The following is a 22,922-nucleotide window of genomic DNA, read 5'->3' as shown; positions in this document are numbered from 1 at the left end:
CAGGATGATGTGACGGCATTGGCTTGTCTGGTCATCGAGAGGGAGGAGTCCAGGATGAAGCTCAGGTTACGTGCGTGATCCATTGGGAAGGGTGCGGTTCCCAGGGCTGGTGGCCACCAAGAGTCATCCCAGGCCGAGGGGGATGACCCTAAGATGAGAACTTCCGTTTTGTCCGAATTCAGTTTTAAGCGGCTGTTCTTCATCCACTCGGCTACTTCTTTCATTCCATCGTGTAGGTTGGTTTTGGCTGTGTTCGGGTCTTTGGTGAGGGAAAGGATCAGCTGGGTGTCGTCTGCGTAGGAGATGATGTTGAGGTTGTGTTGGCACGCAATGGATGCGAGGGGACTCATGTAGACGTTGAAGAGGGTGGGACTGAGTGATGATCCTTGTGGTACGCCACAGATGATTTCTTTGGCTTCTGATTTGAAGGGGGGAAGGCGAACTCTTTGGGTTCTTCCGGTGAGGAATGAGATGATCCACTCCAAAGCAATTCCTTGTATTCCGATGTTGCTGAGGCGTTGTATTAGGGTGTTATAACAGACTGTGATGAAGGCTGCGGCGAGGTCAAGTAAGATGAGGGCAACTGTTTCTCCGTTGTCCAGTAGTGTTCGGATGTCGTCTGTTGCTGCGATGAGGGCGGTTTCGGTGCTGTGTTTGGCTTGGAAGCCGGATTGTGAAGGGTCGAGGGATTTGTTGGATTCGAGGAAGGCGGCGAGCTGATTATTGACGGCTTTTTCAATGACTTTGGCAGGGAATGGGAGGAGCGAGAATGGGCGGTAGTTCTTAAGTTCAGTGGGGTCTGCTGTGGGTTTCTTCAGAAGGGCGCTGAGTTCGGCATGTTTCCAGCTTTCCGGGAAGGTAGCGGAGTTGAAAGAACTGTTGATGACGTCGCGGAGATGGGGTGCGATGATGGAGTCTGCTTTGTTGAAAATGTGGTGGGGGCATGGGTCGGTAGGCGATCCTGAGTGGATGGAGTTCATCAGGCGGATGGTGTCTTCGGTGAAGATTGTGTTCCAGGCGAAAAGGATGTTAGAGGGCGGTGTTGGTTTGGAAATGGGTGGAGTGGGCATGTCGTCGGACTGGTTGTCGAAGCTGTTATGTATTTCTGCGATTTTGTTGTGGAAGAATGAGGAAAGAGAGTCGCAGAGGTCTTGGGAGGGAGAAATGTCGTTTGTGTCGGCGGTGGGGTTAGTGAATTCTTTGACGATGTTGAAAAGTTCCTAGCTGTTTTGGGCATTGTTGTCAAGTCGATCCTTGAATGCAGATTTCTTGGTGGATCGGATCAGTCGATGGTGTTTGCGGGTGGCGTTCTTGAAGGTGGCTAGGTTGTCATTGGTTGGGTTTTTTCTCCAGGTTTCCTCGAGAGTACGACAGAACTTCTTGGATTTTTTAAGGTCATCGTTGAACCAGGGGGCTTTTTCGCTGCCTTGTTTGATTAGATGGTTTTTCAGGGGTGCTAGTTCGTCAGCGCTGAGGGTGATCCACTGTGTGAAGTTGGTGGCGGCTTGGTTAGGGTCCAATGAATTGGCAGAGGGGTTCTGGTGAAGCGATGTGAAGAGCTGGTCGGTGGTGATTTTGTTCCAATTTCTTCTGGGGATGGGTTGGGGGGGGTTGTGTGTCGTGGGTTTTTTGTAGTTGAAGTGAACGCAGCTGTGGTCCGTCCAAAGGAGAGCTGTGGTACGAACGAAGGAGATGTGCTTGCAGGAGGTGAAGATAGGGTCAAGCGTGTGTCCGGCAGAGTGGGTAGGGGCGTCTACCAGTTGTTTGAGTCCTAGATTGGCCATGTTATACAGAAGGGTGGTGGTGTTGTTGTCGTTTTTCTTTTCCAGGTGGAAGTTGAGGTCTCCCAGAAGAATGTAGTTTTCGGAGGGGAGGGCATGTGGGCTGATGAAGTCAGCGATGTTTTCGCTGAATTGCGTGCGGGGGCCTGGGGGTCTGTAGATGAGGGTGCCTCTGAGTGTGGTTTTGTGGTCGGTGTGAATCTGGAAGTGAAGGTGTTCGGCAGAAGGGAGGTTGTCATCGGAACTGGTCGTGATGCAGATGGTGTTCTTATGGACGATGGCGATGCCTCCTCCTGTTTGGTTGGTGCGATCCTTTCGGATGATCTTGTAGGCATCTGGGATGGCTATGGCGATGTCGGGCGCTGATGAGGCGTTCATCCATGTTTCTGTGAGGAAGGTGACGTCCGGCGATGTAGTGTCGAGTAGGTTCCAGAGTTCGATGGAGTGTTTGTGGACTGAGCGGGTGTTGATCAGGATGCACTTTAGGTGGTTAGTGATGGAGTTCTGTTTGGAGTTTGTGGATTTGGTGTGGGTGCTGATGCAGTCGAACTTGCAGGAGAGGCAGGTGAAAGGTCCATGGGTGTGTCCTGGTGCGGCTTGGTAGCAGTTTGGTGATCGGCCGGGGTTAAGGGCTGAGAGGGTTGCGGCGTCGTAGGTAATAAGGGTGGGATGGGATTTGCGGGGAGCAGGGGGTCTGGTGCTGGGCGCGGTCCAGGCGCGGACGGGCGTAGACGGGCTTAACTTTGGCGCGCATGGGGCGCGACCGCTGCGCGTGAACGCTGCGCGCGGAGGCATCTGTCATATGTGGATAGTGGAGGGGCGAGGGAGGGGCAGCTGGGAGGCGGGTGCGGGCTGGGGATCCTCGCTACGAGGCACAACAAACAAAATGGCAGCGATAAACAAACCTGATACAAGGACGAGATTGGGGCAGACAGCTGAATGGCGCTATGGGCGGTGGTACCAGCACAATCAGGCAATACTAGTTATAATTCAGTCCAGCCATGCGAGCGCAGAAATAACCAAGCATCAATTTTAATACAGGCAAGCAGTCAGAGCTACGATGCAATCAGGCAATGATATTTGTTTTTTAAATCCAGCAATGCGAGCGCAAAATAACCAATCTGCACTGTTAATACTGCCAAGCAGTCACAACTACGATACCCAGGCAGCAATCTTGTTCGAGCAAGCAGTCAGAGCCAAGCGCTGCGATGTCCGGCCAGGGAGCTTGGGCAGCGAAGATAGAGAGGTATACAGCTGCATGATTAGTCCATGTAAGGGGCACCATGCCCGAGCAGGTGAGTTGTGGATGGTTTGAAAAGATGCCATTTAGAGTGTGCCCTGCTATGTGAGTGGGTCCTGTAACCTGTTGAATAAGGTCCCCACTCTTCATCATGTCTACGAGAGCCAATGTGTCAGGTTCCATGAGTGCTTCCAGGAGATAGTTGAAATCACCCAAGATCGTAAATGAATCAGTACATAGCCCTATTTCCAGCAGAGAGAATAGAGGCTAGGAAGTTGCTTTTGGGCCCCGGGGGTCTGTATAGTAGAATGCCCTTAAATGTGTGGTGAACGGATAGAGAGAGGCTAAAGGAGAGTGCCTCACAGGCTCAGTTTGAAACTGATCAGAAACCCGCCTTCAATGAATTTTGATAGATTATAGCTACGCCCTCTTTCCTAAATGGTCCGTTTCAGGTGTAACATAGGAACCCAGGAGGGGTGGCCTTAACAATGTCAGGACCTGAGGCTTTGTCAGTCCACGTTTCTGTAATAAATGCCATTTTGATATCTCTTTCCTCAATTAGGTCCGCACAATCTATGCTGTGCTTCACTAGAGATCTGGCGTTAAGCATCATGCATTTAATCACCGTATTCACCAGCCCGTACATTTTTGCTTTTTAGGGGTTATAAAGATAACAGTTTGGTACATGAGTCTGGGCAACATGCAGTTGCAATAGGTGCAGGTGACCAGGGGAAAGGGAGGACTTAAATCCAATGTAATGTGGATTTACTAGTTGGCCTCAAATCTAGTAGCTGTGATTTTGTGTAACTTACAATGGAGGCAGCTCCTGGTTTAAAATGCACAGGGGAACTGGCTCTGAGCGCGATCTGGGCAAGGACGGGCGCAGACGCATCAGAACAGGCATTTGTAGTCAAGGAGGGTGAAGAACTAGCCTGCTAATCTTCAATATCCCCAAGAAAGCGGTCCATTCAGTACTACGGAACCGTCACAATCTTAGCATGTTTCAGTCAAGCGAGATGCCACACCGCAACTAACAATGCAGCAGCGATCCCACAGTCTCCCAGGTTCGTTTAAAATACAAATTAAGAACACAGTATTCACATTTAAAATGTTTGGGAAAAGTAATCAGAGTAAATGTGCGAAATAGTGCAAATAGAGCAAGTCACGCTTTCCTAAGTGTCTCCCGGCTCAAGCTTCAGGATAGATAAGGTAAGGTAATATTTATTTGTACACGATTAATTAAAATCTTTACAAAAATATAAAACACAAATATAAAACACAAATAAAAACATTTAAACCACTGAGTAGTTAAGATTAAAAAGATCAAAGTTCACAATGGGCAGATCAAGGTTGTCCTCGGGTGCTAATAAAGAGCTTCAAATGGTATCAAGTCTTTTTCTTGTTGAGTCAAAGAACTTCACGACCTGACAGTTGAATTTTGTGTCGCTAGAGTTGAAGCATAGTTTGACTGCCTGCCGGCAGGTCCGTACTGCATATGACTTGAAGGATGGAAGTAATAAGTTGCACCTCAAGTTCCTCAGTTTAGGGCATATACAGATCACGTGAACAATATCCTCTTTGCCAGATTTGCACAGGCGACACTGTTGCGAGGCCGGTGTTCTCTCCCAAGGTGGCAGGTGCGGCAGTATCGGGATTACGCCGAGGCGTAGTTTTTAGGAATTTTTCTTTGACTTGAATTTTCATCCCGATGTTGAGATATGGTTGTGGCTGTATTTTACCATAATCCCCCAGGGTTGCCTATCCGTGCGCTCTGTTTGCTAGGTCTTTCTTATCTTCGATCACTGAAATGATGCGTGCCGATTTTTAGCCAGTTCTTTGAAGGACTGGAGATCTATAGACGTTTCCCATGTAGCGGACAAACCTAGGACTTCAATTGATTCAAAGAGGTAGGCTCTAGGTAGCGAGGAGCGGTGCCGTAGTAACTCTTCCCATACGTTGGCCTTTAGGGAGTCAGCCTCTGCGTTACGGAATTTACGCCAGCTTGCTACGTAGGCACTCCGCCTTTCTAAAGTTTGCTTGACAATGCCGAATTCCAAACGAATCTGGGTGGTGGAAACGTATGAGGGAAGGTTAAAAATAGCCCTATAGGAGTTAGCTATGACTGTGTCCAGCAGTATGGCGTCCCTCCTGTGGAGTGATTCGCTCCCATACGTGAGCGTTGGCTGTAGTTTTGCACGCAGGATTTCGAGGAATGGTTTAAGTGTAAGGTCAGGGAGTTTTGCCTTTAGCGATTTTAGTGCTAGATAAGTCATTACAGCTTTCCCTCGGATGGAGTGAAGTTGAGGCCTAGAAATATTGTTTGAGTCCAAGAGGACACCCAGATATTTGTATGAGGCTACCCTGTCAAGTTTCTCGCCATTCAGGTACCAACAAGGAGTCCTTTTTTTACTGTAATTGACAGTCATGGCCTTTGACTTGTGAAGATTTATTTGGAGGGCATTCTTTGCTGAAAAGGCGTAATTTGCATTCAGGAGATGTTGAAGACCTATTTGGGTACAACTTATCAGCACCAGATCGTCTGCGTATAGCAAATTTGAGAGGGTAATACGTCCAAGCTTGGGAGCGTGATTGCGGCATTTGTCGAGTTCTGCAGGCAGATCCGCTAGAAAAAGATTAAATAAGATCGGCGCTAGCAGGCAGCCCTGTTTTAATCCTTTTGTCGTCCTAATTGGTCTGAAAGGTGTGTGCCTGCCCCAAGCTTAATTTTGATCCAAGTGTTGGAATGGAGCAGTATTAGGACGTCTAAGAGGTGCTTCGGAATACCCCAGCTATATAATTTCTTCCAAAGTTTGTTGCGGTCCACGTGATTGAAGGCGGCAGTGTAGTCGATGAATGTAAGGAACAAGGGTGACTTAGTTGTTTTTGCTGCACCCATCAGAAGGGACAGAGCCATGATGTTAGTTGTGGTCCCTTGGCCTTTACAGAAACCCGTCTGGTTAAGGGGGATGATGGAATTTTCGGACGCCCATGATGATAATTCCTCCAAGATAAGACCTGCAAAGTATTTTGCTTCTATGTCGAGCAAGGCAATAAGTCTGTAACTATTTGGGTGACTCTTCTTCCCATGTTTGTATACCGGACTTATGACGGACCCATGCCATGAGTCAGGAAGAGTTACATTTGCGTTGTTGAATATTGGTGCCAGAGATGCACTCCAGAAGTCTGGATCTGATTTGTACAGCATAGACGGTATTCCATTCGGCCCTGGCGCTCCATTGGGTCTCAATTTTTTTATTTGCCGTCTGATGTCTGCTGGGGTAGTTTTAATTGACCCTTGATCAGCATCTTTTGTAGGTCTTTCTTCCTTATTGGGATAGTCAAATTTCGTTGGCGTTATTCCTTCACACTCCCATATTTCTTGTGTGCTTACGACCATGTGATGAGTGGGTTGTTCCTTGCTGCCAGGCTTTAAGATTTTTATATCAGGAGGCATTATTGTCGTGTCACACGTGGTGACTTCTTCATTGAAGTGTGATAGTAGGTATTTTGACCATACCTCCTCCGATATATGAGAGTTTAGCCCTAGGTGGTTGGGGTTCTGTAATCTTTTTTCCATTTGCCAGAACCTGGAGCTGTTTTTTTGCTTCCCCTCGTGGACAAGCTTAGCCCGAAGATCATCATTTCTTTGCTTTTGGCTTTCCCATTTCATTCGTTTAAGCTGTTTTTTCGCTTCCCACAGAATTGTTTGCAAGCTGTAGTTTGCCTGGTCCTTCCTCATGAGTCTCAGGATTTGGTTTATTATTCGTTTTTGTGTTTTCATGTTTGGGGTTAGAAATTTCCGAACTGAAAATCCCTTTGCTTGGCCAGAGTTTTTAGGCACCGTGCATCTTATTCTCGCCATCATGGCGTGGATGAAGTTTTGCCAGATGTCCGACAGCTTGGTTGAAGACCCAGAGACTTGGGAAAAGAGAGTTTTTGCAGTGAGGCTGATGAAATCGATATTGCCGGGGTTGCACCGTAGTCGCTTTAAGTTTGAAGTGACATCTATGTCTGGGCCAGTAAGGTGCTCAATTTCCAGTGTCGAGTGGATCTTATTTCAGCCACTAAAGGCAAGTGATCACTGAGGGCACTCGCTTCTACTTTGAATGAAGAAACCCAGCAAAACATATTCAGAGATACGAACATGTAGTCGAGGTGCGAGGATTGTGAGTTAGTATGGAAGGTGGCTACTGGGGGATCGTCTTCAACGTAGCGGCCTTAGATTGAGTTGTTCCAGATGATATTGGAGTTTTTTTGAGGGCTTCAACCCTTTGTTATTTTTTAGATCGCCCTGTGGCGGCACTCCCCACACTCTGTTCAGTTCTTGAATAAGATCTGTTAGAAGCGGCTGTCTCTAGTTGGCAGAGGTATACACTTCTGACAAATAGGGACACACCTTTTCTAGTCAGGGCAAGGGGATCACACACTTAGATAACCCCTGCTCACCCCCTTGGTAGCTTGGCAAAGCAGACAGGCTTATCTCAGAGGCAGTGCGTTAAGCATTTATGACCACATACAGTAATAAAGTGAATACACTACAAATGGACACGACACAGTAGTATTATAAAAATAAGGATTTTTATATAAGGCTTAGCACAAGACCAAATAACGACAAAAATATACCACAGTCTTAATAAATACTCTTGGAAGGAAAAATAATAGTTCAAGCGTAGTTTCTTCTTAGCACACAGTCTTTAGTATCAAAAGCAACTCTTCTTCTCTAAAACACAGTTCTTGGCAACAATGTAACCCACACGGGAGTCACACGACGTCGAGGCAAAGTTAATCCAAAGGTTCGGCGTCGACCGCGAGGAGCGCTACGTCGAGCCCGGAGTCGCACAGACCCCCACAACACAGTACCTTGGAAAAGTGAAGCACTCGATGATCAGCAGCGTCGAGATGTCCGGCGTCGCGTCTTCAGCGTCGATCGGGCCTCGGAGTCGGGGCGATCTGCAGCGGCGTCGACCGAAGTCAGGCGGGAGCAGCGCTCACGAGGTGAAGCAGGATACGGCGCCGTCGATGTCGATGTTGCAAGAGTGAGCAGCGCTCACGGCGTCGAGAGGGCTCGAAGTCGATGCGATCAGCAGCGGTGCAGACACGAGGTCACTTGGAGCTGGAGCCGAACTCACTACTCACTGGCGTTGTTGCTGGCGTCGATCGGGCCCGGCGGCCGGCTTCGAGGAAGCGGGACACTGGAGCCGTTACTCACGATGTCGAGCTGGATTCGGCGGCGTCCGTCGGCGTCGAGATTGCTGGATTCTTTCAGAGGTGCTGAATTCACAAGTTCCAGCAAACAGCACTTTAAGCAGATGAAGTCCTTTAGCCCTGTGACTTCAACAGGAGACTGGCACTCTTCCAGCCCTTGGAGATTTTCTTAGCAAAGATTGAGAGTACACACACAGTTCCTCTCTCCTGGTTCCTTGGCAAAAATAAAGAAGCAATGCAGGATTCCCCCAACAAACAGCACTCTGGCAGAAGGGGTAGGCAGTCCTTAGATCAGCAGGCTTCTTGTCCTTGGTTCAGGTTTCCTTGTCAGAAGTGATCTAAATTCTTGGTTCAGGGGTCCTTCTCTTATACCCCTTTTTGGCTTTGATCCCTTTGTCCATGCAGGGGAATTTCCCCCAATCTTGGGTTTGTTGTGGGTGTTGCCAGGCCGAAGCACCTGGCCTATTCACTGTGCAGGGCAGAGTCTTCAGCCGCCCAGCAGGAGCGGAGCCAGCATTGTCACTGGCAGGGGCAGGGCCATCAAGTGCCCGGCAGGAGGTGGGCCAGGAAAGTCCCAGGCAGGCACAGAGTCATCAGCCGCCCGGCAGGGGGGCGGAGCCAGCATTGTATCAGGCAGGGCAGGCTATCAGGAGCTACTTTTCCCCTACTCTCAATGCAAATGCCCCACTCATCCCACACTGACTCATTCAGACCTCTGGAGCCACCCAGCTCCTGTCACACGCACACCAGAACCAGCAGAGACCGGTAGACAGTTAGACAAGAAAATAGCTACTTTCTAAAAGTGCTATTTTCAAACACAGAGTCCAAAAACCATCCACCCAAACGGATGCGTTATTAAACCCTGAGTTCAGGGATACCAAACTCGACATTGCACCATGCTCCCCGAGCCCGCTAGGATTATAGCATTAATAATCCTGGCAGCCCATTCTAACTGATGGAGAGCAGGTTACCTTACAATAGTGAAAAACGAATATGGCTGTAATTCACTATTAGGACATGCCAACCTTGTCAGGCTTGTCCTACCTTATGCTTACAATGCACCCTGCCCGTGGGCCTACCATAGGGGTGACTAACATGAAGTTAAGGGAAGGTTTAGGGACTGGCAAGTAGGTGTACATGCGCCGTCTGCGTGACAGTACCAGACTGCACGTGGTCTAGAAATGGTAGACCTTCAGACATACTTTTACTAGGCCGCTCTTGTGGGTGGCACAACACGTGCTGCAGGCCCACTAGCAGCACTTGTATTTACAAGCCCTGGCACTCCTGGTGCACTCTATTAGGGACTGACAGTAAACCAAATAAGCCAAACATGGAATTCAATCAATACAGCAATTTCACATAGGGAGCACTTGCACTGTGGCACTGATCAGCAGTGGCACAGTGCCTAAAGCATTTACCAGCAAAAACATCGTAAACAGGTGAGGCAAACAGAAAAAATGGAGGAGAGACTCATGCCAATGATGCCAGGTCTAACACGTGTCCCCTCCAGCTGAAATGTGGGGAGAAATACCCTTACCCTAGGGAGTCCTCATCACTAAGGCGGAAAAATCTGGACAGACCATCAGCATTGGCGTGATCTGTGCCAGGGCGGTGTTCCACCGTGAAGTCCATCCCCTGTAGGGAAATGGACCACCTCAACAGCTTTGGATTCTCACCCCTCATCTGCATCAACCATCTGAGGGGCCTGTGGTCTGTCTGAACCCGGAAGTGAGTCCCAAACAGGTAGGGTCTTAGCTTCTTCAGCGCCCAGACCACAGCAAATGCTTCTCTCTCTATCGCACTCCACCTCTGTTCCCTGGGAAGTAACCTCCTACTGATGAAGGCTACAGGTAAGTCTCGGCCCTCTTCATTTACCTGAGCTAGAACAGCCCCCACGCCATGCTCTGAAGCGTCCGTCTGGACAACAAATTCTTTAGAAAAGTCGGGTGCCTGGAGTATGGGTGCTGTGCACATTGCAGTTTTCAGGGTGTCAAAGGCCGTCTGACAGGCGTCAGTCCAGATCACAAGTCGTGGCTGCTTCCTGGAAGTCAGCGAAGTCAAGGGGTGCACAATGTTACCATAATCCTTGACGAACCTCCTGTAATAACCCGTGAGACCCAAGAAGGCTCTCACCTGAGTCTGGGTTTTGGGCGGTGCCCATGCCAGGATGGTATCAATCTTGGGTTGCAGGGGGGCCACCTTGCCGCTCCCTACTTGGTGCCCCAAGTACACCACTGAACCCTGCCCAATCTGGCACTTACTGGCTTTGATTGTGAGGCCTGCTCTGCGCAGGGCCAACAACACTTCCTGGAGGTGGCGCAAGTGTTCCTCCCAGCTGGCGCTGAACACTGCGATGTCGTCCAGGTAGGCGGCACTGAAATCCTCCAGTCCAGCCAAGACCTGGTTGACCAACCTCTGGAAGGTGGCAGGGGCATTCTTCATCCCAAAGGGCATAACCCGGTACTGGTAGTGCCCATCTGGTGTGGAGGATGCTGACCTCTCTTTTGCCCCATCAGTCAAGGCGATCTGCCAGTACCCAGACGTTAGATCAAACGTACTAAGGTACCGGGCAGCCCCCAACCGATCTATGAGCTCATCAGCTCTGGGGATGGGGTGTGCGTCAGTCTTGGTGACTGAATTGAGTCCTCGGTAATCCACACAGAACCGAAGTTCCGGTGAAGCACCAGGCGCTGCAGCCTTTGGGACCAAGACCACTGGGCTGGCCCAAGGACTGCTAGAGGACTCAACCACCCCTAAGGCAAACATTTTGGAGACCTCCTCCTTGATGTATGCTCTGACCTTGTCAGTCACTCTGTAAGCCTTGTGCTTGACAGGAGTGCTGTCCCCGGTGTCTACATCATGGACACACCACTGAGTGACACCAGGAATCAAGGAAAACAGATCAGGGAATTGTCCCAACAGTTGGCGACAATCCTGCTGCTGTTCAGGGGTCAGTGTGTCAGAGAGGACAACACCATCCACTGACCCATCTTGCTCTTTTGCATACAGGAGGTCAGGAAGAGGCTCACTCTCCTCCTCCATTCCAGCATCTGTAGCTAGGAGCATGCCCACTTCGGACCTTTCTAAGTGGGGCTTTAAACGGTTGACATGCAGGACCCGCAAGGGGTTCCTGGGAGACTCCAAGTCCACCATGTAGGTGACATCGCTCTTTTTCTCCACAACCTTAAATGGTCCAGTCCACCTGTCCTTGAGCGCACAAGGTTCCACAGGGGACATGACCCAAACTTTCTGTCCAGGCTGAAGCTCTACCAGAGTGGCCTTCTGGTCGTACCACCGCTTCATCTCCTCCTGGCTGGCCTCCAGATTTGCCTGAGCAAGATCTCTGAAGCGCCTAGTCTGGTTCCTAAAGGCCAGCATGTAACTGTATACATCCTGGGGAGGTTTCCTGGGAGATTGCTCCCAGCCTTCTTTGACCAGACTCAAAGGTCCTCTTACCGGGTGTCCATACAAAAGCTCAAAGGGGCTGAACCCTAGAGACTTCTGCGGCACCTCACGGTAAGCAAACAACAGGCATGGCAAGAGGACGTCCCATTTACGCCTCATTGGTTCTTCAAGACCCATAATCATGCCTTTAAGGGTACGGTTGAATCTCTCAACCAACCCATTACCTTGAGGGTGGTAAGGAGTGGTGAACTTGTAGGTTACCCCACACTCCTTCCACAGAGACTTCATATAGTTGGAAATGAAGTTGGTGCCCCGGTCTGACACCACCTCTCTGGGGAACCCCATTCGGGAAAAAACACCCATCAGTGCCCGTCCCACCACGGGGGCCGTCACCGTTCTGAGAGGGATGGCTTCCGGGTACCGTGTGGCATGGTCCACCAAGACCAGGATGAACCTGTTGCCCAGGGCTGTCTTGGGGTCCAGGGGCCCAACAATGTCAATCCCCACCCGGTCAAAGGGGGTACTGACCACGGGAAAAGGTTGGAGGGGAGCCTTCTGCTTCCGCCCGCTTTTCCCACTTGCCTGGCAAGTTTGACAGGTCTTGCAATGGATATCTGTATCCCTTCTCATCTGAGGCCAATAAAAATGGGTGACAAGCCTGTCATAGGTCTTGTCCTGCCCCAGATGTCCAGCTAAAGGAACGTCATGAGCCAAACCCAGTAGGAAGGCCCTGAAGCGCTGGGGTACCACCAGCACACGGGCTGACCCAGGCTCAGCAGCCTTAGGCTCGCTATACAGGAGGTCGTTCTCCCAGTAAACAAAATGTGACCCTGACTGATCACCTGAGGTTTGGGCTGAGGCCTGCTGCCTCATACCCACAAGAGAAGGGCACACTTTCTGTTCTGCACAGAATTCCTCCCTGGAGGGACCACCATCCTGCTGCCAGTGGGTCAGCTCGGGCAGGTCTCCCAGTTCAGCAACTTGTTCACCTGTGGGTTCCAGGGCATACCCCTCAAGGTCTGCCTCCTCCTGGACCACGGGAACTACGGGGGACGGTTTCCCGCGCCCCCTGCCTCTTCTCTTCACAGCTGGGTCCTGGGCCATACTTTCAGGCTCCAGAACCCCATCAACACCCTTACTTGCTGTCATGGATCGAGTGGTTGCACACACCCACTCTGGCACACCCAACATTTTCAAATGTGTCTCCCTCTCCACCTTAGCCCAAGGGGAGTCTACCAAATCATTGCCCAGGAGACAATCAACAGGCATGGCGGGCCTTACAGCAACTTGAAGAGTACCTGAAACTCCCCCCCATTCAAAGGAAACTTGAGCTACCTCACACTCTCTCTGGGAGTTGTCAGCAGCTATCACAGGGTAGAATGCGTGGGGAACAACCTGCTCTCTGGACACCAAGTGACACTTGACAGCTGTCACACTCGCTCCGGTGTCTCTGAGAGCTTCCACTCTATGGCCATTAATGGTCACCCACTGCCTATATTTCTTAGTGTTACTAGGCAGAGGGGGTGGAGGGACCAATTCCATGTCTCCTAGAGAGACCAGGGACATCTCTGCGGGACCCTCCCCACCATGGGCAACCATCTCCTCCCCTCCCAGGGCTACACTCGCCAACTGACGGGGGGCGGCACGTGGTGGTGCACTGGGTGGTGCACTAGAGTTCTTCAAGGGACACTGAGGATCATAAAAATGGTGTCCCACCTGCTTACAAGCGAAGCAGGTCATTGGGCCCCTACGAACAGGTTTACCTGTCGGGGCCTCTGATTTCTTCTCTGGGGGAGGCTGGGAACCCTTCCCTTGGTTCCCTTGGGGATTACTTTGGGGCCCTTTCTGGAACTCCCTCTGTTTACCCTTGTCCCCCCCACTCTTCTGCTGGGGACCCTGCCCACCTTTGGCTGAGTCTCCCACTGGACCCTTGTGGACCCTGGTACTGACCCAGCGGTCCGCCTCTTCAGCAAGTTTTCTAGGGTTAGATATCTTGCTATCAATAAGGTGCTGGCGCAGCTCTGGAAAACAGTTATTAGACAAGTGCTCCCAAGCAAACAAATCATAAAGAGCATCATAACTTTCCACTTTGCTGCCCTTTACCCAACCATCCATGGCTCTGCAAAAATATGACACATATTCCACCCACGTGGTACCAGGCAACTTCTTACATTCTCTAAAGGCCTGTCTGTACTTTTCTGGGGTTAGGCCATACCTTAACATTAAAGCATCTTTCATATGAGTATAAGACATCCTATCCTCAACAGGCATGTCTAACAGGGTATCTCTTCCCTCATTCACAAAGTGACCCCACAACCCCGCTCCCCAATCCTTCTCAGGGACCCGGTGGGCCAACAATGCTAACTCATATGCTTTAAACCATTGACCAATATCCTCATTCTTCTGAAAATCTTTGATCACATCTTTGGGAAAATAAAACCTACTTTCTGCAGGCACAGATGGGATGCTGCCACCAGAGGGATTCAATTCTAACTCTTTAGCTTTGAGCTCCAACTCCCTCATCCTGGTATCACGCTCAAAAGCTAACTTCTCTCTTTAAAACTCCAACCTTTTGATCTCCATATCAGCTTCTCTCCTGCCTCTTGCATTCTCTATCTCCAACTGCCCATTATCTTACGTTTTGCCATTTCCATGTTGTAAGCTCGCTCTTTCTCCCTTTCTTCTCTTTCTTCAGGAGAAAGACCTTTGGAGGAAACACTGCTGCCAGGAGAGGATGCGGGCCCATTCACTGGCACCTCCTCCTCCCCTTCCCCTGGCGGTACCACCACCGCATCAGAGGGATCTCTGGCCTCTACCCAGGCCTGCAATGCTTTGAGATATTCTGGTTTGTTTTTGCAGCCTGTGGTAGGAACTTTAAATTGCTTGCAAAAGGATTTCAGATCCTTTAACTGATAGTCGTTGATCTTACTCCTATCAAATTCCTCCTCAACAACAGGTGTAGTGCCTCCAGCATTACTCATGGTCAAAACTGGCAGTTTCCAAAATCAAGCTTCAGGAAATTTGGAGAACAAAAATAGAATATCCAAAACAGATTGTGGCTGCGCTATGGTCTGCTTTCACTATGTAGTGCACACTAATCACTGCACATGGGTCATAAATGCAAAGTTCAGATCCCACCGCTGCCACCAATGTTAGAAGCGGCTGTCTCTAGTTGGCAGAGGTATACCTTCTGACAAATAGGGACACACCTTTTCTAGTCAGGGCAAGGGGATCACACACTTAGATAACCCCTGCTCACCCCCTTGGTAGCTTGGCAAAGCAGACAGGCTTATCTCAGAGGCAGTGCGTTAAGCATTTATGACCACATACAGTAATAAAGTGAATACACTACAAATGGACACGACACAGTAGTATTATAAAAATAAGGATTTTTATATAAGGCTTAGCACAAGACCAAATAACGACTAAAATATACCACAGTCTTAATAAATACTCTTGGAAGGAAAAATAATAGTTCAAGCGTAGTTTCTTCTTAGCACACAGTCTTTAGTATCAAAAGCAACTCTTCTTCTCTAAAACACAGTTCTTGGCAACAATGTAACCCACACGGGAGTCACACGACGTCGAGGCAAAGTTAATCCAAAGGTTCGGCGTCGACCGCGAGGAGCGCTACGTCGAGCCCGGAGTCGCACAGACCCCCACAACACAGTACCTTGGAAAAGTGAAGCACTCGATGATCAGCGGCGTCGAGATGTCCGGCGTCGCGTCTTCAGCGTCGATCGGGCCTCGGAGTCGGGGCGATCTGCAGCGGCGTCGACCGAAGTCAGGCGGGAGCAGCGCTCACGAGGTGAAGCAGGATACGGCGCCGTCGATGTCGATGTTGCAAGAGTGAGCAGCGCTCACGGCGTCGAGAGGGCTCGAAGTCGATGCGATAAGCAGCGGTGCAGACACGAGGTCACTTGGAGCTGGAGCCGAACTCACTACTCACTGGCGTTGTTGCTGGCGTCGATTGGGCCCGGCGGCCGGCGTCGAGGAAGCGGGACACTAGAGCCGTTACTCACGATGTCGAGCTGGATTCGGCGGCGTCCGTCGGCGTCGAGATTGCTGGATTCTTTCAGAGGTGCTGGATTCACAAGTTCCAGCAAACAGCACTTTAAGCAGATGAAGTCCTTTAGCCCTGTGACTTCAACAGGAGACTGGCACTCTTCCAGCCCTTGGAGATTTTCTTAGCAAAGATTGAGAGTACACACACAGTTCCTCTCTCCTGGTTCCTTGGCAAAAATAAAGAAGCAATGCAGGATTCCCCCAACAAACAGCACTCTGGCAGAAGGGGTAGGCAGTCCTTAGATCAGCAGGCTTCTTGTCCTTGGTTCAGGTTTCCTTGTCAGAAGTGATCTAAATTCTTGGTTCAGGGGTCCTTCTCTTATACCCCTTTTTGGCTTTGATCCCTTTGTCCATGCAGGGGAATTTCCCCCCATCTTGGGTTTGTTGTGGGTGTTGCCAGGCCGAAGCACCTGGCCTATTCACTGTGCAGGGCAGAGTCTTCAGCCGCCCAGCAGGAGCAGAGCCAGCATTGTCACTGGCAGGGACAGGGCCATCAAGTGCCCGGCAGGAAGTCCCAGGCAGGCACAGAGTCATCAGCCGCCCGGCAGGGGGGCGGAGCCAGCATTGTATCAGGCAGGGCAGGCTATCAGGAGCTACTCTTCCCCTACTCTCAATGCAAATGCCCCACTCATCCCACACTGACTCATTCAGACCTCTGGAGCCACCCAGCTCCTGTCACACGCACACCAGAACCAGCAGAGACCGGTAGACAGTTAGACAAGAAAATAGCTACTTTCTAAAAGTGCTATTTTCAAACACAGAGTCCAAAAACCATCCACCCAAACGGATGCGTTATTAAACCCTGAGTTCAGGGATACCAAACTCGACATTGCACCATGCTCCCCGAGCCCGCTAGGATTATAGCATTAATAATCCTGGCAGCCCATTCTAACTGATGGAGAGCAGGTTACCTTACAATAGTGAAAAACGAATATGGCTGTAATTCACTATTAGGACATGCCAACCTTGTCAGGCTTGTCCTACCTTATGCTTACAATGCATCCTGCCCGTGGGCCTACCATAGGGGTGACTAACATGAAGTTAAGGGAAGGTTTAGGGACTGGCAAGTAGGTGTACTTGCGCAGTCTGCGTGACAGTACCAGACTGCACGTGGTCTAGCAATGGTAGACCTTCAGACATACTTTTACTAGGCCGCTCTTGTGGGTGCCACAACACGTGCTGCAGGCCCACTAGCAGCATTTGTATTTACAAGCCCTGGCACTCCTGGTGCACTCTACTAGGGACTGACAGTAAACCAAATAAGCCAAACATGGAATTCAATCAATACAGCAATTTCACATAGGGAGCACTTGCACTGTGGCACTGATCAGCAGTGGCACAGTGCCCAAAGCATTTACCAGCAAAAACATCGTAAACAGGTGAGGCAAACAGAAAATAGAGGAGAGACTCATGCCAATGATGCCAGGTCCAACAAGATCGCTGTCTTGATCTTTGCTGATGAGGAGCGTGTTGAAGTCACCAGCCATGATGAATAGTTCAGACACTATTGTTTCCCTTATTTTTCCTAGAACTTTCGCTAGATCTTCTATCGCCTTATGTTTCTGTTTAGGGTGAATATATTTGTTAATTATGATTGCTTCCTGGGGCTGCATTTTTAGCCCAAGTGAGAGCTTTACCACCTGGATGAGGATCAGGAGATAATAACTCTGCGCTGTCGCGTCAAAACGTGCATTTGTAGTCGGGCAGCGCGAAATATTAGCCCGCTGACCTTCAATATCCCCAAGATGGCGGTCCCGTTCAGCACTACGGGACCATCGCAATCTTCGCGTGTTTCACCCAAGCGAGATGCCACACCACAAATATCAATGCGGCGGCGCACCTACAGAGTCCCAGGTGTGTTTAAAATACAAATTAAGAACACAGGATACACATTAAAAATGTCAGGGAAAAGTAATCAGAGTAAATGTGCAAAATACTGCAAATAGAGTAAGTCACAAGTTCTTAAGTGTCTACCGGCTCAAGCCTCAGGAGATAATTGCGCAGTCGCATCACAACGCGCATTTGTAGTCAGGCAGGGCGAAGAACTAGCCCGCTAACCTTCAATATTCCCAAATTGGCGGTTCCGTTCAGCACTACGAGACTGTTGCAATCTTAGCATGTTTCAGCCAAGCGAGACGACACACACCAACTAACAATGCAGCGGCAATCCCACAGAGTCCCAGGTGTGTTTAAAATACAAATGAAGAACACAATATACACATTTAAAATGTCAGGGAAAAGTAATCAGAGTAAATGTGCAAAATAGTGCAAATTGAGCAAGTCGCACTTTCTTAAGTGTCTCCCGGCTCAAGGCTCAGGAGATAATAACTGTGATGTGGGACCTGCTGGGGAGGTCGAGGATGAGTCTTGCTGCTGAGATTCGTATTGTCTGTAGTCTTTCAGGAGGCGTACGGTGATACCTACGTAGAGTGTGTTCCCATAGTCCAGTTGTACTTGACTCTGTCAATGGAGGTGAAAATGGAGCGGAGCATGTGTCCTGCGATGTGGATAGAGTTGGTGACCAACTGCTTGAGGCAAATGCTGCTCATGCTTTCCAGGAGGTCGGTTGTGTTAACATCCCTGGGGTGATCGAGGTGGAAGTTAAGGTCTCTTAGGAAGAAGAAGTGCTCTGAGTCAATTGCAGTCAGGGCGATGAGGTCATGGATGGCTTTGCAGAAGCTGGGGCGTGGTCCACTGTGGTCTGTAGGCAAGGGGGTCTCTGATGGTGCTTTTCCTGTCTGTGTGGAGTTGGAAGGAGAGATGTTCCATTATCAGGGTCACCTCGTTTATGGAGGTCATGCAGCAAATGGTGTCCTTGTAGATGAAGGTGATTCTAAGTCTGTGTTTGTTTGTTTAGTCCTGGTGTGTTATTTTGTAGCCTTTGTAGATAGTGATGGCAATGTCTGGTGAGGAGGCGGGTATCAGCCAGGTCTCTGTGAGGAAGATGACATCCAGGGTGAGGGATTAGATTGTGCCCCAGATCTCTATGGCGTGTTTGCCGAGTGATCAAGTGTTGAGTAGAATGCACTGGAGTTTTGTCATGGTAGTCTCGGTCGGCGTGGTGGGCGCAGTCGAGTTTGCGGTGTCTATGATGTTATTGGTTGTTTCAGTGGTGCAGGTGAAGCGCCAGTGTTGGCCAGAGAACGGACCTCTGATGGTGCTTGGGGGATGTATGGCAGTAGTGGTTGTTCAGGCATCCGGGATCCAGGGCTCGAAGTTCGGTGGTGGTGTAGCTCCACAGGGTAAAAGAGCCAGGATTCCTGGCATTCGACGCAGTCCAGGCATGGACACGTGCAGACGGGCTTGCCTTTGGCGTTGGTGCTATCTTGCTGGAGGTGTGCACGTTCCATCTTTGACAGGTGAAGGGGTCTTAAACTGTGCCTGAACGCTCACACTCAGATAAAATGACTCTGGTTTTACTGCTGACCATCGTTTACTTTGCTGCTCTGTTCAGTTGAATGGGTGGATTTGGTCAGAACACCTTTCTTAGGGAAAGCCCTGTAGTACTGTCTTCTTCACTGAGGCATCTTTCAGGTACAAAAGGAAGCATAATAGACATTTGGATTATTCAAGGACCTGACAACAGCATGATATGAAATACCACTTCTGAGTTTCACTAGTATCTTGGAACACAGATCTCCTGTGATTTAGAAAATGGGGCATAATAAAATTAAGAAACACAGGGCCAAACATTTAGCTCGTCTCTCCTTTCGCTGTGCTCGACAGAGATGTTTTAAGGCATGTGCAAAGTGGGAAATTGCCTCAGGGCCCCCACAGTCCAAAGGGTCCCCTTTAAAACTGAATTCAGTGTTGGTAGGCGCATAGGGCTTGAATTAGCAGAGAATGGGTAATAAAATTAAAAGTTGCGACAGACAGGGGCCTCCAAAATCTCTTTACCTAAAAAGATGACTGGTTGGTGCTCAACTGAACTAAGTATCTATTCTGCTAAGTTTAAATGTAAGGAGTGTTTGCAGGGGTAGATGTGAGTTTCCCTGGAGTATAAAAAAATGCCCTGGAGCAATAATTGCGGAATTCTCCCCAGCCCTGGCAATACTACCTAGAACTCCAATTACCATTTGGACAGTACTGATAAGATAGTTACTCAGCCCCATAAACAACAGTACCTCGAAATTACAAGTCAATCTCCATGGGATGGGTAATACTTGTGTAGACTTTTTTACTATGAAGAATTCCTCAGGGTATTTATTTTCCCTGGGGATTACTGCTCATTTTGACCACCTGCTCGAAACAGGTGATTAATGTGAGCCGGGAGGGCTAGTGCGGGGCAGATGGTGCAGGGGGGGAAGGGGGGGATGTTGGGAGAGTGAAAAAGAGCACTGCTTGTCAAAGCTCCCCTGTGCCGTGAAAGAAGTTCTGGCAGGGGCCAGCGAATGGGGCTGGACTTCATTGTAGCCCATCGCCAAGGCCAGTTTTCCAGACAATTGGTAAAATTGAGTCATTTGTTTCTGTACCCAGTAAATACAGGCGCCAAAATCAACAGACCACTCAAGACCAAGTGTAGCGGAATTCCACACATGGATCCTACTTTGCACTATGTAATCCCACACATGGATCCTACTTTGCACTATGGAATTCCACACATGGATCCTACTCCGCATATGGAATTCCACACATGGATCCTACTCCGCACTATGGAATTCCACACATGGATTCTACTCCGTACTATGGAATTCCACATATGGATCCTACTCCGCACTATTGAATTCCACACATGGATCCTACTCCGTACTATGGAATTCCACGCATGGATCCTACTCCGCACTATGGAATTCCACACATGGATCCTACTCCGCACAATGGAATTCCACACATGGATTCTACTCCGTACTATGGAATTCCACTATGGATCCTGCTCCGCACTATGGAATTCCACACATGGATCCTACTCCGCACTATGGAATTCTACACATGGATCCGACTCCGCACTTTGAAATTCCACACATGGATTCTACTCCGTACTATGGAATTCCACACATGGATCCTACTTTGCACTATGTAATCCCACACATGGATCCTACTTTGCACTATGGAATTCCACACATGTATCCTACTCCGCATATGGAATTCCACACATGGATCCTACTCCGCACTATGGAATTCCACACATGGATTCTACTCCGTACTATGGAATTCCACATATGGATCCTACTCCGCACTATTGAATTCCACACATGGATCCTACTCCGTACTATGGAATTCCACACATGGATCCTACTCCGCACTATGGAATTCCACACATGGATCCTACTCCGCACAATGGAATTCCACACATGGATTCTACTCCGTACTATGGAATTCCACTATGGATCCTGCTCCGCACTATGGAATTCCACACATGGATCCTACTCCGCACTATGGAATTCCACACATGGATCCTACTCCGCACTTTGAAATTCCACACATGGATTCTACTCCGTACTATGGAATTCCACTATGGATCCTACTCCGCACTATGGAATTCCACACATGGATCCTACTCCGCACTATGGAATTCCACACATGGATCCTCCTCCGCACTATGGAATTCCACACATGGATTCTACTCCGCACTATGGAATGCCACACATGGTTTCTACTCCGCACTATGGAATTCCACACATGGATTCTACTTCACACTATGGAATTCCATACGGCAAATCTACTCTGCTCAGCTAGTAATTGTAGAGGTTACATTTATCGCTTAAATCAGGCAGGACATTTAGTAGTATTTACCCATATCAGCTCCCCTTAGAATAGACCCTAAGCACAAACAGCAGTTAAGGTTCCTAGCTATAAACACACAATATGGGCATCTCTAATATAAGCACTGAAATCCACAGTGTACATATTGTGTTTGCATTTTATGTTTCTGTGTTTGTGGTTTTGAATTGGTGGCGAACAAGGCGCAGGAGGGGGTTAGAGGACCTCACAGGATTTTCATAAACAAATGTAAAAAAAGGTTTAGAATCCAACAATATCATTGTGGCAGCTTATTGTGAGCTTACAATCAATATGTAAAAACAAATCACAATTATAGAGTTTATAGTAATCCAGGGTTTTACAATAAGGGTTTGCAGTATAGACAAGAAATATTCAGAGGTGAGGGTATGAAATTATATCTTCAGCCTCGCATTATGATGGGGGCTTATTCCACGCCATCGATTCTGCCTTGCGCCAGATTGTCTAATGGCCTTACGTGAGCATACATATTCATAAATATATTTTAATACACCATTAGAAACAGTAGTCCGATGTAACGTTACGGGTCTCAAATTCTCAATCGAAAATAATAATATGTGTTTAAGTAAGTGTGGAAAGTGGGAGGCGAGCCGGTGGGGAAGTGATGGGAGATCTTCGTTTAGAAGGGCACTGAAGATGATTTATATTTATTTTTTAGAGATGATCACAAGAGTCATGGCAAAATATGCTACATGTTCCATCAGAGGATCATTGTCAACCTACTAGTTTCATCCTAAAGTCAACATTATTTTACAGTATACGTGACATCTTGTAGTGCTTTCTAACATACTCCTTTCCCTGCCTGCACTATATAAATGCCTAAATAAATCTAGCGCTCTGTAAACATATTTTGGTGTATTATAAAGCATTCTGGTGTCCCTGATGATAATGTCTGCCATTAATAAATGCATAAGTAAATAAATAAATCTAGCATTCTGAAGAGACAAAGCTGATGTATCAGCGCTACATACAATTCTGTACAATTAAAGTAAATAATTTTAAGTGCACTGCTTACCTGATGTAAAGCCTCAGAAACATTCTGGGGAACCAGCATCAGTACTCCCCCTGCTGATTGGGCTAGAACCTCCTGGTATCGCTTACGCGTGAAGTCCTCCAGCCTCATCATCACGCAGCGGCGCGTTAGCAGGTCAGCGTCCAGTGTCCGGCTCTCGGCATGCACCAGAGCGTTCCTACATCCTGTGGGCGAGCCAACCAGCCATGATTAAGCCATAGTAATAATGCATTCATTCACAAGAAAAAAGTGTGCCAAGCTATTGCCCATTGAAGGAGAAGACCAGGCTTTAATGGGTTTTGTAGGAAGAAGGACTGGTTGAAAATGCTCCATGAGCTTTGTATGTATAATAGGGGAATAGTAATTTGTTGTACGTGGGAGAGACAGCAGTCAGCATCAGGGATATCAGTAGGATAGAAAGGGGTGCTGTAGATAGCATCTTATAAGCAGTTGAAGCGTGATGGAGGAGAGAGGT

At 48.8% G+C, this 22,922-nt stretch overlaps 1 protein-coding gene across 1 annotated transcript in view; it reads right to left on the bottom strand.

The window, feature by feature from the left end:
• LOC144817844 (BOS complex subunit NCLN-like) overlaps positions 1-22,922 on the bottom strand; it is a 273,806-nt gene that overhangs the window by 241,065 nt on the left and 9,819 nt on the right. Inside the window, exon 2 of the mRNA XM_078674705.1 lies at positions 22,451-22,632. Within this exon, the coding sequence (XP_078530831.1) occupies positions 22,451-22,561 (111 nt within the window). The 5' untranslated portion in view covers positions 22,562-22,632. The remainder of the gene's footprint in view (positions 1-22,450; positions 22,633-22,922) is intronic.

This window comes from Lissotriton helveticus, chromosome 2_1 (assembly GCF_964261635.1).
Source record: "Lissotriton helveticus chromosome 2_1, aLisHel1.1, whole genome shotgun sequence".
Taxonomy (NCBI): Eukaryota; Metazoa; Chordata; class Amphibia; order Caudata; family Salamandridae; genus Lissotriton; species Lissotriton helveticus.
Note: the sequence above shows the minus strand (reverse complement) of the source record. Positions and strands in the feature narration are given on the sequence as shown.